This window comes from Tubulanus polymorphus, chromosome 5 (genome assembly GCF_964204645.1).
Source record: "Tubulanus polymorphus chromosome 5, tnTubPoly1.2, whole genome shotgun sequence".
In the NCBI taxonomy this organism is placed as follows: Eukaryota; Metazoa; Nemertea; class Palaeonemertea; order Tubulaniformes; family Tubulanidae; genus Tubulanus; species Tubulanus polymorphus.
In genome coordinates this window covers 2,891,841-2,912,027 of record NC_134029.1, presented here as the reverse complement: position 1 = coordinate 2,912,027, position 20,187 = coordinate 2,891,841, and the positions used below count along the sequence as shown (strand labels likewise).

General features: G+C 37.4%; 2 protein-coding genes across 2 annotated transcripts; one reads left to right on the top strand and one right to left on the bottom strand.

The window, feature by feature from the left end:
• Positions 1-431: 431 nt before the first annotated feature.
• Positions 432-10,243, top strand: LOC141905348 (short transient receptor potential channel 7-like). The gene is made up of 11 exons (XM_074794189.1): positions 432-1,157; positions 2,127-2,288; positions 2,458-2,622; positions 3,907-4,099; positions 5,297-5,593; positions 6,878-7,133; positions 7,335-7,575; positions 7,983-8,183; positions 8,610-8,693; positions 9,036-9,114; positions 9,850-10,243. The coding sequence occupies exons 1-11, from the start codon at positions 432-434 to the stop codon at positions 10,065-10,067; spliced, it is 2,622 nt and encodes an 873-aa protein (XP_074650290.1). The 3' UTR covers positions 10,068-10,243.
• A 3,878-nt stretch (positions 10,244-14,121) lies between these two features.
• On the bottom strand, positions 14,122-16,285 carry LOC141905346 (relaxin receptor 1-like). The gene is made up of 4 exons (XM_074794187.1): positions 16,269-16,285; positions 15,185-16,023; positions 14,598-14,827; positions 14,122-14,301 (listed from the first exon to the last, which is right to left on the bottom strand). The coding sequence occupies exons 1-4, from the start codon at positions 16,283-16,285 to the stop codon at positions 14,122-14,124; spliced, it is 1,266 nt and encodes a 421-aa protein (XP_074650288.1).
• Positions 16,286-20,187: the final 3,902 nt, after the last annotated feature.

The window sequence follows — 20,187 nt, the reverse complement described above, 5'->3', positions numbered from 1 at the left end:
AAAGCGCGATGACGCATTTTGTTTCATTGGCAACAGCTCTGCGGCAGTTGGATCAGTCGGACTTCATCTCGAACTAGTATCGACGTCTATAGACACCGCGAAAGATGCTTGGAGGAAACGTTCGCAATAAAATATAATTAGTGATGATTAAGAATATGCATGGATTTCATGGGGATTTTAAGAGCATGGTTTCTGCGCAAGTGTGACTATAAACTAATCGAGATAATTTGAATGCAACGATTTTTATCATGAATGACAAAACTACCGGGTAAGAATAGATTAGTGGATACGATAGTTTCTGTTGCTCCTTTATACGTTATACGCAGTGTCAGGCAAAACGAAACTGTAAGTAGCGAATAAGGTATTAATGAGATTAATTACAATTTGCCAGCGAAGTCCGTTCTGTAGGACACAGTGTATCCTTGGTCAGAATGGGGCGCCTTCATCGAAGTGCCCACAGGACCGACAGTTGCCGAGATCGCGTGTCGCAGACGATTTTCGTCAACCAATTTCAAAGCAATAATCAAGAAACGGAATTTCTTCGCGCGGCGGAACTCGGACATTTAGAAGCGGTTAAACATTACTGCGAAAACGAAAATATTAATGTTAATTGTCAGGATTATTTGGGTCGCGGGGCTCTGGAGTTGGCCGTAGCGTCCGAACATTATACGATAATACAGTATTTACTAGAACGATGTAACCTGCTACAAATTGAAGACGCGTTGATCGGAGCAATTGAAAAAGACAACGTTAGAATCTGTGAATTAATACTGAAGCATCCGGCGTATAAGTCTTTCCGGGTTTTCCGCAGTAATGCGGATCACCGGTTTTATCATAACGACTCGGAGCGACCTCGCTACGCTCCGGAATCCACCCCCATTCAATTAGCCTGTCACAAAAACAACTACCACATCATACAGTTATTAATCATGAGAGGAGCTTGCGTAGAGGAACCTCATGACTATTTCTGCGTCTGTTCAGAATGTCAGAATCAGAGAACCTACGATATCGTTCGCTATTCCAGATCCAGATTGAATACATTTCGAGCGCTGGCCAGTTCTGCTTATATTTCGTTGTCAAGTGGCGATCCGATCTCTACCGCGTTTGAATTAAGTCATCATTTGGACGGACTTGCGAGCATTGAAAAGGAATATAAGGTATTTTTTTCACACAGGTCCCTCTAAGGCTTCACACAAAATATCAACTGCAAATTTATTATCGAATATGAAATAACAATTCTAAGAAATCAAAATAAAAGCACATAGAAATTATCTTAAATATCTTATCAAGGACCAAACGATATTTTGATTTTTTTTCTACAGACTTTATTGTGATGGTGTGAAAACTTGGTAAAATTAAGAGGTTTACATGTATTTATATACAATACAAGTGATGCTTTCTTACGTTGAGTAAGTAAGCCCTTGTCAGATAAACTAGAAAACTAATCATGATTACCTACACGTCTCGAATAGAATACAAAGAGCTTCTTGTGATCAACGTTTTAAGATAGAAACACATCATCTCTCTCTCATCTCTCTCCCTCTCCCTCTCCCTCTCCCTCTCCCTCTCCCTCTCCCTCTCCCTCTCCCTCTCCCTCTCCCTCTCCCTCTCCCTCTCCCTCTCCCTCTCCCTCTGATAATTCCGATGTCGACAGAAATGACGTCATACATTTGGTAGGAAAATGACGATCATTAATCATTAATTGAACAAACATTTTGCAGTTTATTAACGTCCAAATTCGTCATTAACGTTTTATTGTCCGCGGCAAGATTAGAAATTCCTATCCGAGAATTCTGTCTCAACGCACGCTCTGAACTTCATTAAGCGCTAAATCTCTTTGTAATAGCCACACATCGACTGGTTTATTAAACCAGTCATTTAATGACGTCCATTTACAAATCAGGATTTCCACGAAAATTCAAGAAACATTGGTCAAAATTTCATTTTCACTTGTGACATGTACAGTTGTTACTGTTCAATATTTTCACGTGCCAAAAGAAAATATATAAATTGATCGTCAAAATATTGACTGAAGCCACAAATATTAGTCGTAGTAAAACTAATGATTCTCGGTTCACATTTGATATTTGAATGTTCGCAAAATGAGTTGCTTTAATTTTTTGCAGAGTGAATACATTAAATTGAGCGAACAATGTAAGAACTATGCGGTTGATTTGTTGGAACTGTGTCGTGATACGAATGAAGTTATGGCCGTACTCAACGAAGGAGGTGATGGTGACCTCAGTCTCGCCAGGGTTAAATTAGCAATTGAGTATGAACAAAAACGGGTGAGCACCAATACGGCCATCAAACCTTTACAGGTGGTCATCCAAATTCATATGAATATTTTGCACTACACGGCAAGGTCACTACCCTAAGAACACTGCTTGTAAAATCTATGTATTATAATAAGTCGTATATTTTGTTTTGGATATGGATATAAATATGTAATTTCAGTTTTTGGCACACGCGGCCTGTCAGAGGGAGCTGATAATGTTGTGGTATTCCGGGGTACCGTGGCTCAGACATCAGAATATATTCATCAAACTCCTATCAGTACCAACTACTGTTGTATGTCTTCCGATTATGACTGTTATATACATCTTCGCGCCGTTTAGCAAGGTAAAAAAAATCATATGTCACACTTCATAACTCTAAATCATAACGGTCATTTCAATCCTAAATATTGAAAAAACATTGTTAAGTTATACATTTTAACAGCAAAGTACTGGTACTGAATAAGCTTTTATATTAATCATACTTTACGAGTACCATATAAAATCCCTGTGGCCAAGCTCTGAAATATGGACGTAAGCCGATCAGATATATCTCAGAAGTATCAAATAGATACAGTATTCATCTAGTAGAGGAGCACTACTTCGAGATCCAAAATAAAAGAACTAGTATCATAGTCCCCACATTTCCGTCCACCAAAGCACAGAGATTCACTTATGAACATCTGAACCACCGCAGTAGCGTGATGAGATCATTGACACATCGGGTACCGCAGCTATCTGCTAATTCAAATATATGAATAATTGAGATAACGTAAATATTTACCAGAATCGCAGAAATACAAACATAATGGATTTGATTTATTAATTGTGATAACTATGAATATCATAGTGCATTGAAACAACAGTATAAACCATCAGTATAGATAGCTTACGCCTATAGCCAGACCTCCATCGTTTAGAGATGGCTTAGCTCTTGATATTGAACCAGGCCCATTTAGTAGACAACTGATAACAGATAAGCTTGGAGTACTTCTAGACATAGTGATTCTAGACTTGAGTCTCAGTCGTGAAATACTGTCATTAATGGTCTGCGAAAACCGTAGATATGACTGTGAGTCGATTCAATGTCGGAGTATCGGAATAGTCGATTAGATTGTTCATAGCCATCTTACAGGAGATCATTTCACGCTATTGTCACCTTGATGGTGATAGTTGTGGATGCAGTGTTAAAACTAAATAGTCACCGATCAAAGGAGCAAATGGAACTCTCTCTCTCTCCCTCTCCATTCTCACGCTATTCCGCTTGGATTTATGAACCACTCGAATCACTCTCTCCTTATACAAAATATCGCACCATTGATTTACCGTGTATCGATCAGAAATTTAGGGCGTGGTCACAAATCTCGCCGCGCTCCGGAGATATCAGTTCGCTCAAGCGTTAATAACGTACTTAGAATAATATTAGCCATTAAAAAAACTTCTTCCCCCTTTGAGCTATGAATATTCAATTGTGATGTTCACGGAAAATGGCTATTTACATTCTTCAAGGAATTTAGTCTTTTTGTTACCTATTGGTTCAGTAATCCACCCTATACTAATGGCTGCTTGGACTCCACAATCTGCCGCATCTTTCTGTTCTTCACTATAGGTTTTTGTTTCTAATTTCTAGGCAGCGCGAGTCATAGCAAGTCCGTTTGTGAAATTCATGACTCACACTTGTTCCTATTTGATGTTTCTGATACTGTTGGTCTGTATGACTGTCAGATCGAAGGACCTTACAATAAAACTCGCTTGCCGGGGCATGTCGTCTTCGTATTTCCTCGACATAACAATATGCAGTCTTCTGTCCATATGGATCGTAGGTAAGTGAAAAATCCTTCATATCCGCATCTTACAGTTTCACAATACTTTTATAGTAAGTTCTCGAATACTCGAACTCAATGAACTGAGAATGCAGATCGTCTTATTGATAACTCATCAGAATTTTCCTAGAGATGCGTAGCCATTTTTCACTGCGCTCCTTGATTTTGAAATTTTTTCGATTTTAGTGTGTGAAATCTAATCGCCCTAGTTTACCCTGCCAAACGACCGTGGGCCAAACGATATACTATCTCTGCTACCATTCATTTATTGTAAAATAGATTCACGCGAATATTGGTTTCGTATTCAGGAAGAAACTATTCGTAATAGCAAAAAGTGAAAATAGAAAAAATAGATTCAAAATTCCCTAGAATTTGTGTCGATTTCGCTAATTGCTATTACTATCAGTGAGTGAATTAGGTCGCAGACGATCCCCGAGAGAGCAACATGTCTCGTTACTGAACTGCATCGCAATTATTGCATCATCCACGCCATAACAACCATTCGATGATGAAATAAATTTTTTAATGAGTAAAATGTAACATACAATGCGGGTAATAAAAACAAAAGGTTTCGGCTAGTCTATGTTTTTCCGACGAACAGAACACGAATTCTCCTGCCCGAGTTGCTTGGCATTTTTAGTATCGGGGAAGCTAAAATCAGCAGACCCCTGGCCGAGTTAACGATAGGGTGTGGTCTCTCCTAGACCTTTTGTCAACTACTGATTCATTTCTGAGTCGATGACTTTTTAATTGTGTTAAAACGACACGGTAGCCTTTTATCGATAGAGATCGATGATAATTCTGTTTATACCTAACAGCGTCAGCTTCCGAGTTATTCCGGTTGAAATGTCATGAATATGTATCGACCTATTGACGGCATCAGTCGAGCAAATACACCGTCACGACAGTCTGCCAAGATGCGGCGCGCAGACAAAACTCGAAACATTTTATTTTATGGATTCGAAAATGACTTTAATTATGTATAATGAATATTCCATTCGCGTTGTTGATCTATGTACACCGGTATATCAGTGTTCGTGTAGAATAGTCCTTATCACTCAGACGTGAAGCCCAAAGAAATTGAAAATGACAAAAACCATTTATTCATTGTTTCACCTTCGATTTATTGTAGGTTTTAATTTCATCTGAGTGATTTTTAAAGAATGTTATAAAATATGTGTTATATCTGTGTTATAGGAATGCTATGGAATGAAATTATGCAGCTATGGCGGAATGGTTTACGTGACTATCTGTCAGATTCGTGGAATCTCGTCGATTCGGCTCTGATCTCGTTATTTCTCGCCGTAATCGCGTTAACTGTAATATTTTTGGTGAAGATTTCATTAATGACAGAAGGAATACCCGGTTGTGACTCGTTAGCCGGGTTATCGTGCAGTGACGTACGGTGTCAACTTGACGCCATGACGCAACAGTGTGGACAGAACGGAACCTATCAGCGCTGTCTTCACCTTGATAACGTCATATCAAGCCAAGGTAGAAAAAAAATCAAAAGCGATCTTTAATTATTTATCGTAAGATATCGTTCTGTGCTAAAACAACAACTCACCGAGCTCTGTTGAGAAATAAATAGTTACAAGGATAGAAAATCGAAGACAAAATAAAAGTATAATCACATTGATGATAACAATGATAATAAAAGACTCACCCACTTTATAATCTAAAACATTATGGATAAAAAGCTTCTGGTTACCCTCTTATTTTAACAGTATTTTGTAATTATCAACGAATAAATTGAGGCATCATTCGGCAGAGATTTTACCAGATGGCCGCTTGACAATCCTTAATCATAAATCACACGAGTTTTTATTGGGTAAAGTTCCACATGCGAGTCACGTCCCACGTGTGATAGCCGAGCTTGTTTATCTTGTTAAGAATTAACTACAAGAATTGCGTTCCGGTGAATTTATGTCTTTGTTTTTCGTTATTCATTTATTGATGATGTGCGCTACTGTTGTAATTCTCAGGTCGAGTACTGTGCACACTGCACAGTTTGAGTACTCAATATTGTCATCGTACCGTCGATGAATGGATATGCAGCTTTTATGATTTGATGTTTCGGTTTTTGCTACGATCAAGAAAATGCGTCGTACTAATGTCCGATTTTCACACTAACATATCAATAAACCGTGTTGAATACGCCTTAATAAATCAGACATCTACAGCCACTGTCTAGAGGTTTATCTTTCTTAGGCCCTAATTAGTTTCTTATATCAGTGCTGGTTTATGTGTTGGAGCGACTGCATGTTCTCATTTCAATTCGCCTTTGTGGATTTAGTGACGAGCCCAACAAAAAAGATAAGTTGTAAAGCTAAAAATAGATTTCTAAAAAATCCCATTTATTGCTATCAATCGATGGTGAACTTCTGGTCGTGGCACCTGTATTTTTTGGTAATCATTATTTTCGATAGGAATGGTCTCTGGTAGATCCTGCTCAATGCGAGACCAAACAATCCTTGCAAGGACTACCCATACGCAATCTTAAGAATGACCGAAATAGGTCAGATTTGGATTATTCTTGTACAAACCAGTTTTGTCATGGGCGACAGAAGGTCACGTATTTGTTACGCGATGACGTCTCCGAGGGAGTGTTCTAAAAGCGAGAGTTGTACCATGAATTAGTGGTAGAATGCTCCACTCAGTCCTGGAGCGTGGGTCGATGTGTAACTGCGCAAGAAATCTGCAGTTACATCAGACACTAAAGTTCTTGTTGAATAAAGGCTTCGGCAAATGATCAATGATTTTCGTGTTTAATTTCAGTTGATGTACCCGGACCCCCAGATCCGCTGCAATTGTGTGATATCTTGTTGGCCTTTGCCAGTCTGCTCAGTTTTGGTCGGATCGCTTACTTACTGCCGGCTAACGAGCAACTAGGTCCATTACTGGTATCATTCGGTAGAATGGTCGCCGATGTTAGCAGATTTCTGGCGATATTTTTGCTCGTATTTATTGCCTTCGTATGCGGAATGACAAATCTCTACTCAACTCATAGCTGTGAAAATGACTATTTCACCACGTAAGCAAAATATGACACAACTAGCTAGTAAGAATATGATATATGAATCAAGAAATAAGGGTAGGGGACACAATAGAACCTGTCGCGAAAGACCGCGATATATGAGAATTAGTCTGGTTTCATCGTGGCATGAATCAATATAACAATTTCTATTGATATCAATTAATACCGCATCCGTCACTAAACTAACGACCGTTTCAGATTCTTCAATTCGGTATCGAATCTATTCTGGGCCACATTCGGGATGGGAAAAAGTTCCGCTACCGACATCAACAAGAGAATAATGGCGACGAATCCGGATTTGATTTCGACACACACGAGTCATTTATCAGCAACTGAGATTATTGGACAAACTATGCACTCGATGTACATAATATCAGCCCTAGTCGTTCTGATAAACATGCTTATCGCCATGATGAGCAATTCTTTTCAGGAAATTTTTGTAAGTATCATATCGACAATGTAATAAATAATTGACGAGAAGCCATGGAAGTGGAGGGTTAGGGGTAGGGAGAGAGGGGGAAAACTGATTGCCTATTTTCTTAATAATGTTCATTTATGGTTAACTAACATGGTATACAGGGTAATATACTGTCTACGTACTCAACAGTACACACATTTCTATACGTTATTTTCTAGTTAGGTGCTAAGGGCCGAATTTTGAATTTTTTCTTCCACAATTCGAATTTGAATCTATGATGTAATTGAACTCCTTAACATCCTGAGATTCTTTATATCCTCAGTTCAAAAGTCAATGAGAGAATTCTAAATTGCGATATGTTGAGGACCATGCTGTGAGATACAGATGAAAAGATCTTTACTCCGAGAAACGATTTATTAAAATTTCAGAATGACCGAGACGTAGAATGGAAATTCGCCAGGGCTCGGCTGTGGATGGCGTATTTCGACCCGGGAGTTACGATTCCCGCTCCTTTCAATCTCCTACCAGCTCCGAAAAACGGGTTCAGAATTTTGAAATGGATAATCCGCAATGTGAGGAATTTATTAAGGAAACAAAACGAACGGCGCCAATACGAAGTCTCTCCACAGGTACACACACGACTATATACGCATGCAGTTCCAATGATCGGAACAAAGTTAACCTTTAGTAAAACATAATTTTGAAAGAAATGGTAATTCTTAACACATTTTCCATTTTCTTCCACATTTACACATTTCCCTGATGAAAATGTGAACTCGAATGTTGTATCAAATAGACATAGATTTCCGTCAAATTGTTTTAGATAAATTATATAAATTTGACTAGATTATGACAAGTATATATGCTTAGGAAAGTGGAAAAACGGACGATTTTTGAAATATAAAAACGGAAAAATCATTACGAGTATTGTGTTACGTATAAAATAGCCGACAAGACGAGGAACTACGTTATTACCGTTTGCAGATAAAATATGAGAGGAAAATCGAAATTAATTCTAGTTCATATTTGCTTTAAACGCGAGGTTTTACCTTCAGGGGAATGGAACGACATCAGTTTCAATGGAAAACATACAACACGATGGAACATTACCAAATACATCAACTAAAACGTTTTATCAGGTAAAACAAATAATTTGTACGCGAGACAATTCCATATGAAACATTTAGGAAGGAGTTCGATCATTTTTCACCTCGGGTCATACTTAATTCCGATCATAGAGAAGTTTGCGAATATGTACACCAGAAAAGTCTAAAGATTCCCCGAGGCCGGTAACAACCAATCATACAATATCAACTGAAGCGGACACTCATTTCCATGTTGCGAACTATCGCGCTTTGATATATGTTTCACGTAAATACTCTACCAAAGAAAGTTTTACAGATTCTAAATTGGATTCATAGATTTCCACACATCTACTTGTCGCGCTGAACAAGTTTTCTGAATATATGGTCTATTTTTAGGAGGTTATTTGCAGATTGGTGAAACGCTACATATACAAAATATACAGCAACGAAATACAACAATCTCAACAACAGCAAGGTAAAAAAAACTTTTATCTAAAACATGAACAAGAATTATTTCTAATTTTCAGATTAATTTCTTTATGTTGTGGGATTGATTTAGAATTTCGATTTTGGACACTTATTTTGACTAAAAGATCTGATGATAATGATTTAGATTTGATTATCATTCATATATAATAGGAAATAGAATAATTATCATTTAGCCTTTTTGAACTTACATCATTGAATACTGATAGGGAAGGATGGAACAGTTTTCAGTGATATAGCAAATGTTTATCAATATCCCGCTGGAATAGAGTTGTATTCAGTTAACTGTTTTATAGTTCCGTTTACTTTGCTCTTGTCTCGGCATTAATTTTGAAATTCATCATGACTGATATTTGAATGGAAATCATTAATTTTGAAAAAGTCACCAAAACTATCTAAAGCGAAGTAGAGCAACTGTTGGTTCTTATCAGAATCGGCTCATCTCATTTTTGTCATTCAATCGACAACAGTCTCTGAAATACGGGCTAATGGCTACTAGTGTAAATAATCCACACCTATGTGTAATAAGTTAATAGATATCAAGGGTCAATGACTCATAATCATCTAATACCGATCGTTGATATTTCCTAAAGTCGGGCGTATTATGTATTACAAGTGAGGTGGGAGTATAGTGGGAGTGAACCTTCCTGAAATTACTGTCTCTTTTGCTTATTCCTTGAATCGCAGATACAGAAATGAATCGCGCAGTTCTGTGTATTTTCAGAGATATACGAAATCAAACAGGAACTACAAGAACTGAGTAAGAAGATCAAGCACTTAACCGCTACCTGTCGTAATCCACGAGGTCAACGGTGGCCGTCACCAAACAATCTACGTAAATTTTGTCCCGAAGTTCTGAATTTGAATCGTGGGGCTTTAAGTGAGGATATTACTGCAGAAGAACATACAGGACAATTTGGCCCGGATTTTGGTTTTATTTGAGTATGATGCATAAACCAAACCATAGAAACATGTTGAATTGGATAGTTCTAGTTCGATATTCATACTCCGCACAAAAATTTATCACATCTTTGCTGCCTTTAGCGCAGCCGTTGGAATCTAATAATCATTATTCGAAGCAACAAGTTTTTACGAAAAAAGTGTTTTATGATTTACAGGCAGGAATCAACATGATGTACGTCAATTGATAATATATATAATGTAAACAGATGAAAATAAGTCTTGTAAGAACAGGCCTCAAGCAAGGAGAGAGGGAGGAGGTCATTGAGGTCTATTACAAGAATGGATGTTAGCAGAATTTTTAGCAATCGATTTAGATTAAATACTTATCTATACAAAATTGTAAAATCAATCTGTTGTTGTCATGAAGAGATAATTTTGGTTGGTTTTTTATTGGCTGATGTTTCGCTTGATCGATGATGTTTTGGAGCGAGCACGTTTGAATAAAGAATCGATTTAAAGATTCCACGATTAATATTTTGAATAACTTATTTTGACGCCAGTGCTTTTCAACTGATTAATCTTTGCGACGGTGCGGCCCAGGCGTTACTTACCAGCGCAATCTTTAACCGTGGTGTTGTAACTCAAAAAGTCCTCATATCACTAGAGCGAGAATCTTATGAATCACGATGCAACAAATTCCAGCAGAAATGATAAACGCGTAGAATCAAATGTTCCTAAAACTGTTTGGTGGTTATAGCATAAATGATTGGATTTAGAGCACTGTTTACTGGTAATACGAATACAGCGACCCAAGCATGGACATTCTTATCAACATGAACACAACGATACATATATCATGTAATGAAATTAGAAAATAAATTTCATTACCTCCCTCTTCGTTACCACCAATTGAAATATGGAGAATTGGCAGCGATGCCTCGTGCCTGCTCTTGATGCCCGAGTCTGGGTGAAGTTTGGGTGAGCGTATGGACCCAGGGAAATTCAGCCTTTTCAAAAACTGATTGACCACAAATTTCATATCACTAAACTAGCCCGGTACGATACTCCGTCGCACAGTCGTTCTTAATCTGTTCATTAACATTGGGACTGTGCTACCAGGTCTGGAGAGACCATGTGATATGTGACATCGTCCCAAAACATTATGCATCATCTTACCGGCGACCGCTAGACTTTTTATCACGATTATTGGGTAACCGTATCAGAAAACATGATGAATGCAAACCTTCGTGCCAGTAACGCCTCTTGATGACTGAAAATGACAAATTATGTTGTATCAATTTATTTGATTAGTTTTATGGTTTTCTTTTATGCGGTCACGTTTTCAGTTGGTTCTGTTTACATCTTTTAGTTTCCTGAATTATTTCCATAGAGAATGGATCGTTGGAGACTGTAGGCTTCATAGTTTGAACCGCACCTCACAGAACGGACCATCATATTCAGTAAGTAGGTAACATCAAAAGATCAAAATTCTGTAAAAGTATCTTATATCTATTTGGACTACTTTAGTTTTTGGAAAGAGCCACTTGCTATGTTCTTGCTTACAAGATGCTTTTTACATTCTCTTTTAGCATTTTATTCATTATTTTATGTATCCATTGCCTTGTTACAGTAAGGACAGAATTAGTGCATTACATCTAAGGAATTAAATTCTAGAAAAATGCCTGTATTTGAAGCAAATGAGTCAATAAATAAAAAAATGTCATCATATGAAAACTGGGTCCTCCGACTTTTTCAGAGGTATCCCATCATAAGATGTTGCTAACCTCATAGGTAAACACGAACTTGATAGTATAATGTTGATTTAAGATGAAATCATAGGTAATATATGAATCAATGTATAAATTTTCATAAAAAATATTGTATATTGTTGTTTAAGCTGTTTGCCATTTAACACAAACGGCAAAGGTGCCCTTTGAAACGTGTTTTAACTCTTTATAGAAGTGACAATGTGAGCCTTTAATGAAAAAACAAAATGTTTGAATTTAGAAGTGAATCTTTCTTAGTCCATGACACGTTTTTTTCAAAAGTTTGCAGTGACAAGAAAAATTATCCATACAAGGGGACATTCATCACTTGTCACCCCTACTAAACGTACATATATATCATTGCCAACAGAAATCTGATTTTTACACATTCGGACCCAGATCCATAATTACCAGGTTATAAAAGATTTGACTGAAGAAAATGAACTGATTATAAGTCCGAATTATCTCTAACTCAGAACCATGGAACCAGGTCCCGATCCAAAAAGAGCGGGTTAAGATCTTGCCATTCAGTTCCACGGATTACCGAGAGGCGAGAGTCTCCTCTGGCTGCACCCGAATGCTTCAAAATTCTCAGATGAGGAAATAAATTCTGCGCGGTTGCTTTTATATGTAAGCAATGATACATTACGTGTCTCATCGAACCTTCACATACCTTTTTGGTCTAAGAGATACGTCTTTAAGTCTAAATCTGCACGGATACTGTGTTTTAGCTTTGCAGATACAATGAAAGGTACGGCTTTTTGGCCATAAGAACCAAAATAGAAAACATGGATTGTATCATTAGATAGGGGGAGTATCAATAGGGGATGTAGAAAACTTTCTTGTTTCACACCAATGCGAGTCAAGTAATGTGAAAAAACATATAAAAGATCCAATTTTCTCAAAAATTTGGTTTTGGAGAGACAGTGTTTTTGTTTAGCACGGCAGTATATATAAAACCCTACACCATTCTAGGTTTGAAATCCGCGCACGGATTCACAGTCACGAAGATATGTATAGTATGTTTGTATCCAGTATTGGTTTAGTTCTGGTGGTGCTGTCTTTGTCCGAAGGCATCGACAGCTCTTCCGTTTCGAGTGAGTATAAATTGCAAGCGATTGCAGACTCTTTAGAACCAATTTCGGTCTTCAAAAAATCTAACTGGATGGTGTGCGCAATGACGTGTGACCTTGAGCCGAAATGTGACGGTTACATGTTCGAGAACATGAAGAATTGTTCGAATCCTTCGGCAAACCTGTGTTCGCTGTACAATGACATCGACCAGAATGAAAAATATGACATCCCGGATCCATCAACTACAATGAGGATAGTATGGGCTAAGGGTACGTATGTGTCGTTGGAAAGATTCACTTATTCCCCTTAGAAAATCAAAAATCATCAACATAATTCTCTATTTAAGTATTTTAACCTAATAATAGGCCTAGGTACAAAAGCGGCTGATTTGTTATTTGGTTTTTAGTTCGTTATGTCGGATGTTACCATCACAAAAAGGACCCCGCTTTACCAATTAGATCGACTAACAGAGTTATGTCACCTAAACATTGCATGCGAGTGTGTCGACGCTTAGGTAATTATAGGCTACATACGAGTACGCATGAACAAATTTATGAATAAATGAAAAAAGGGAAACTTATAAAGAGAAGTTCATCTTTTCTTTCTAATCCTTTTTAAACTTTGGCATTTCATGTTTTCAGGTAAGCCTTATAGTGGATTAATGGCTTCATTTTGCTACTGCGTCACGAATTACAACAGACACGGTGTTGCTGATCCCGCATCGTGTACAATTCCTTGTGCGGGCGATATTAAAGCGAAGTGCGGTGGCGCCCTGAAAATGTCAGTCTACAAATCAATGTGAATTCATTTTTTATCATATTCATAATGAGCAGGAAATTTTCATTTCAATCTGAATTGTCTTAAAGAAACCATAATGAAATGATGTTCTAGTTCGATATTCAATGGCATACTCCGACAACTCATAAAGATTTATCACATTTTTGCTCTCTTTATTGCGCAACAGTAAGATGATAATAACAATCATTCAAAACAACAAGTTTTTACGAAAGAAGCATTTTATGATTTTCAGGCAGGAATCAACATGACAAACATCAATTGATAAGATATATAATGTAAACAGATGTAAATAAGGCTTGTAAGAACAGGCGTCAAGCAAGGGTAGAAAGAGGAGGTCATTGAGGTCTATTACGAGAATGGATGTTAGCAGAATTTTAAGCAAATTTTTTACGACTAAATTCTTTACTATACAAAATTATAAAACATTTTTCTTGTTGTAATCAATTTTGTTGTTGTTATGATGAGATATTTTTGGTTGGTTTTTTAGTGGCTGATGTTTCGCTTGATCGATGATGTTTGGAGTCGTTTATTTCGTGCAAACATTTCACATAACCTGTCGAAAACGACCATTTCTGGATTATCGGTTCTTGAACCGGCTTCTGTTCTATTATCAACCCTTTTCTCCTGGTAGATTCCTGAAAATCAGATGAAACGGTGACGAAGAAGACTATGGGTGCTTTTAAGGGGTCGGTCCTTAAGGTTCTAAAGTCAATAAAGATTCTTAATTTATTGAAATATGTTTTTGTAGATAATTCAATGCAGCATAATGGATGTCAAAATATGGATTATTTCCAACAAACTAGTTTAACAGCTCAATGAAATAAAGAATTGAATACGAGATTCCAAGATTTATTTTTTGAATAACTCATTTTGACGCCAGCGCTTTTCAACTGATTAATCTTTGCGACGGTGCGGCCGAAGCGTTACTTACCAGCGCAATCTCTAACCGTGGTGTTGTAACTCGCCTAGTCCTCATATCACTAGAGCGAGAATCGTATGAATCACGATGCAACAAATTCCAGCAAAAATAATAGACGCGTAGAATCAAATGTTCCTGAAACTGTTTGGTGGTTATAGTGTAAATGATTGGATTTAGAGCACTGTTTACTGGTAATACGAATACAGCGACCCAAGCATGGACATTCTTATCAACATGAACACCTACAATTAATACATATATATCATGTAATGAAATTATATGATTTTAAATCATTAATTCCATGACCTCCTCATTCGCTATGACCAATTAGAATATGAATAATTGCTAGCGAAGCCTCGTGCCTGCTCTCGGTGAAGTCTGAAATTTGGATGAACACAACATTAAGGTTCCCAACTTAGGGCTCCCAATAGGGGTTAGCTTTGCCAAAAAGGATAGACCCAGGTTTTCACAAATTACAAAGAGCAAAATTAGCCGCATCGCACGGTCGTTCTTTCTTAGTAAATTGAACTAGCAACTGCACGACACGGGTCAAGACTATGGGCAATGTGACCCCTTCCAAACATGAAGCATCGTCTTACCGGCGAGCGCTACAATTTTGATGAGGATTATTGGTAACCAGCAGGCGGTATCAGAAAACACGATGAACGCAAACCTCCGTGCCAGTGACGCCTCCTGGTGGACTTGTGATGAACGAAGCGAAATGTTTGATTTCTTGATGACGTAGAACATGGCGGCGTAAGCGTAGAATATGAACAGAACTACAATAGAATTGATACCGATATAAACGAACGCCGAATATTCCCAACCTCTTCCGAACGGTTCGTGAATATGTAAGGGTAAACAAGCTCCGTTCCGATTGTAGTAGATATTTCCGAAATATGGAATCCCGAACACGGGTACGACAGCCAGAAATAAACTTATAAACCAAATCGAAAATGCGATCGTATAGGCGAGTTTACGAGAACGTTTATACAGATTCAACGGGCACATTATACAGACGTAACGATCACACGTGATCACTGACAGTATCAACACGCTGACCTCTGAACTCAAGGTCGATATCACTCCGCAAAGGTGACATTGCCAGCTATGTCGCCATTCGTGTTCATGTACGATATAGTTACTGCGATATTTCACATCGTAAATAGCTATTATCAACAAATATACTCCCATCAACATGTCGGCAAAGGCGAGATTTTTGATAAACAAGGAATGCATTTTATTCGTCTCTTTCTCGAAGAAACGACTGAGTAAAACTGTCAGATTCCCGAAACAAGCCAATATGGCGACAATCCAAACGCTGACACGCAGGAATATGTTCGCAAGTAGATTCTCGTAGCTCGATAAACCATCGCCTTTTGGATCACATACCCGAACCTGCAGCGCGTAGACGCACAGATTGAAATCGTCGAAATAGCTGCAAAAGAAAATTATAGTTTTTATAATAATTTCCAATGTTTGAGCATGACTTCATTTGACTGATGTTTAGAGATAATTGAAAATGAAAAAAAAATCTACTGCATCGATTTTTTTATTAGCTTTTTGGTTGTCTTTTATGCGGTCACGTTTTCAATTGCTTCTGTATGCATATTTTATTTTCCTGAATTAGTTTGGAAGAGAATGGGTTGTTGGAAACAGTAGCCTCCGTAGTTTGAAACGCACCTTACAGAAAGGACCATTATATTCAGTAAGTAGATAAAATCAAAAGATCAACATTCTGTGAGACGAACCATATACATTTATTTGGACAACTTAAGTGTCCTGTTTATTGCTTTCTATCTGTTCGTGCATCTTTACGAATTCCATTCCATATCACAACGGTTTGATGATCGAAAATGAACCAGAATCATTCTAGGAATGATGAATCTTATCATTCTAGGTTTGAAATCTGCGCACAGATTCACATTAAAGATATACATAGAATGTTTGTATCCGGTATTGGTTTAGTTCTGGTGGTGCTGTCTTTGTCCGAAGGCATCGACAGCTCTTCCGTTTCGAGTGAGTATAAATTGCAGGCGATTGCAGACTACTTTAAACCAATTTCGATCATCAAAACATCCGACTGGATGGTGTGCGCAATGACGTGTGACCTTGAGCCGAAATGTGACGGTTTTACATTTGATAAAATGCAGAACTGTTCGAATCCTGCAGCAAACCTGTGTTCGCTGTACAGTGGCTTCACCCAGAATGAAAAATATGACATTCCGGATCCATCAACTACAACGAGGATAGTATGGGCTAAGGGTAAGTGTGTGTCGCTGGAAAGATTTACTATTTTGGCAATACACATTTGACTACCCCTCAGAAAATCAGAAATCACTAAAAAAGTATCTATTCTAACTATTATAAACTGCCAAATAATTCAATTGGCTGATTAACACGAATCCTTGCAAGTTTTAATATATCAATTCAAACGAACCTTTCTCATTTTTGTAATCATATGCAAGTTAAAAACTTGCAAATTTCTTGTAACGCCTACAAGGTATAAAAGCAGATGGTTTGCTATTTGGTTTTCAGTTCGTTATGTCGGATGTTACAATAACATAGATATGCCAGCTAGTGAAAGGGGTTTAGAATTGAGATTGTCTAACAGTGCCATTTCACCGAAATATTGCATGGGAGTGTGTCGAGGCAAAGGTAATATAACTATTCACATGAAGAAATTGATGAATAAATAAAAAAGAGAAACTCAGTCTATTCAAACTTTCAATTGTTTTCGAATCTTGGCAGCTTATGTTTTCAGGTAAGCCTTATAGTGGATTGATGGGCGTATTTTGCTACTGCGGCACGAATTACAACAGACACGGTGTTGCTGATCCCGCATCGTGTACATTTCCTTGTGCGGGCGATACTAGAACAAGGTGCGGTGGCGCCCTGAAAATGTCAGTCTACAAATCAATGTGATCATCATGAGTCGAAGAATTCCTATTTCAATCTTAATCGTCTTAGAATAAATCTACAACATTTCAGTGTTTTTAAGAAGGTATTAGACCTTACTTAAATGATAACTGGTGTGCGCAATCGTGACCTGAAGTATGTTTTGATAAGTATAAGTCTATAAATACTCGTTTATAAGAATGATACGAGGAACATGGTATTACCAGTTATCGATTACTTACATATAAGTGAGGTTTTTACAGCAGCTGAACAAACCGTAGGGCAAAGATCTGATGTAATTATCTTGCAGAGTTCTGTCGACGGGAAAAAATAATGGGAAGAATAATTGACATTTAATGACCATACGTTGTGGCGATATTTTAGGAGTTTATCATTTATAACGTACAGCACTTGAATATACATAATTGTAGAATGATTATCACTGGAGCTTTAGATTATACATGTACCGTTGAACTAAGGATGCTTAGATTTTTTAAGATTTCAATTTCACCAATGCTTATACGTTATAGTAAAGCGTAGGCATACTGTGGTGGATAATTCGGGCCATATTTAAAATAATAACATGACATTCGATCGCCACAAATTTTTTCCATTTTACAAAGTGGCGAAAAGTGAAAACTGTTTAACTGGGGCTTGAATGTTACATTTTTTCCAACGTGGCCCGAATCAGCCACCATACTTAGCACAGTAAAGCATCTTAACTTACAGCGTGACTAATGAAACTGTTTCGTTGAATGCACCGGATTCAATGTCTCTAATTGAATTTTTCCATAAATTCCTATCAATTAGAAACATATTTACACGTATTCAGTTAGTTTTAAACGAAATAGTTTCTCAACAATCGATACTCACATATTCCTGATATTGACCAATCCAGTAAACGAATTTGCTCTGATTTTTGTCAGTTTGTTATTTGCCAGGCCTCTATCATTTAAAGAATAAATCAATAGAAAATAAGCATGATACATTTTTTAGCTTTTTTTTATTGCCTCCTGTGAATTGGTACACATTATAGAAACTATGGCGACCACACGTATCACTGAAATGGATCATGGAATTTATGCGATTCGGTCAGATGATGGATCAAAGTTATTGTCAAAGCTATTATCTACTTAGACGCTGCCTTTCCCTCACCAGTCGTCAAGAGGATTGTTGGATATTGTTAATATTCGTAGCAGGAAAAGATGTAGCTGTTTTAACTCAAATACCCAACGCAAAGGATTAATATAACCTTTCATTGATAAGCCAGATAGAAAAGAGACAATTTCAAACGTTATGTCGATATTTTGGTTTGTATAGAGAGGCAGTCGGGAACAACGCCTTATTTACTGCAAGGGCCGTATCAAGCGAGCCGAATGAGAGGGACAAGCAAGCGTTGGCGACTGATCGAACCATTTCTTGACTTACAGAATGCGCAGCCGTTTTTGATGACGTAATGCACCATCGGATATAGAACGTATTCGATTGCTATCCAAATATCTATCAGAAGAAAACACATAAAACATTGATTCTATTTGTGAATTGATAAAATTTGGAGTGACTCGTTCTTTATGCTGTGCGAGGTTTTCACTGAAAGATTATTTTTGTAGAATGCATTGGTCATATTATTTAATGCTTACAGTGAGTGAAGTTGTGTCAGATAAACGAATGAATACAACGTAATCCTTTCGATGAAATTAAACCCGAGATATCTGAAAACAAATTCGTACAGTATAGAGAAAAATATCGCCATGTTTCTGACGGGTTTGTGGCATCAAGGACGGGTAATTCGTAGCCTTGACCTTCGAGTCAAACGATGGTACCAGAAGACTTTAGAACGAACGTTTTAAGGCCATTTCTTATATCTTACCATGATAAACTTCTACCTAAATTTGTTGTTGACCGATTCGCCGTAACTATTTTAACATTTAAGTTAACCTATCAAAGGGATTTTATCGTTAGATTAGAATTAATGACAAGTCTTTAAGGACTATTCCCAATTGAGGAGACAGGATTGCAGCTGACTGACTGTGATGTCTTTATGTGTTTTGTTAATTGTTATCGAGGTGGTTGAGGATTGCTGGTACATTGCTGGTAATATAACCTGCTGAGCAAGTATTAATGACGCGACAGAAGCCGTGTGTGTTCACCGCCATTATACCAGAAATAGAGGTGATTTACAGTAAACGAGACATCTTAGAAATAAGCCTCAGCGTCATTTAAATAATGTCAAAAGATGGGGTGGATCTGAACAACGCAATCACCATATAAACGGTGTACATTGGAGCTCTCTGACGACTATTTCACAAATCCAACATGTAATTGAACGACGAGCGGATTTGTGCAAAAATAACATTAATACACGGACTGATTATTTCTAGATTATTTCTGCAACGGTTGACTCAAACCATCAAACCTTGACTTTACGAGACATCATTATATATACTCACAAATAACGCAATGATTTTAATGGTTTAAACGCTACTCCGTCAATTTCACGGATTCCGTTATTCTCGATCTTCCTGAATTACAAAACATACAACACAAAGAAGCGCCATGTTTCATTATCTACGAGTTTCAAATTACGCCGTTTTGAATTTGAGCTCCATAACGTTAAGATTTAAATATAACTGCGGGCATTTTGTGATATTCAGATTGATTTTCAAGGGAAATTATTGAGGAAAAGCATATCTGGATCTGTGTC

Excerpts from the sequence above, each read along its gene's own strand:
- LOC141905348 (XM_074794189.1), top strand. The coding sequence starts at position 432 with ATGGGGCGCCTTCATCGAAGTGCCCACAGGACCGACAGTTGCCGAGAT. Across the intron at positions 8,184-8,609 it reads AATACGAAGTCTCTCCACAG|GGGAATGGAACGACATCAGT; the intron begins GTACACACACGA and ends TTTTACCTTCAG. Across the intron at positions 9,115-9,849 it reads ACAATCTCAACAACAGCAAG|AGATATACGAAATCAAACAG; the intron begins GTAAAAAAAACT and ends GTGTATTTTCAG.
- LOC141905346 (XM_074794187.1), bottom strand. Across the intron at positions 14,828-15,184 it reads CAAAATTGTAGCGCTCGCCG|GTGTTCATGTTGATAAGAAT; the intron begins GTAAGACGATGC and ends TATTAATTGTAG. Across the intron at positions 14,302-14,597 it reads CACGGTTAGAGATTGCGCTG|GAATCTACCAGGAGAAAAGG; the intron begins GTAAGTAACGCT and ends TCTGATTTTCAG.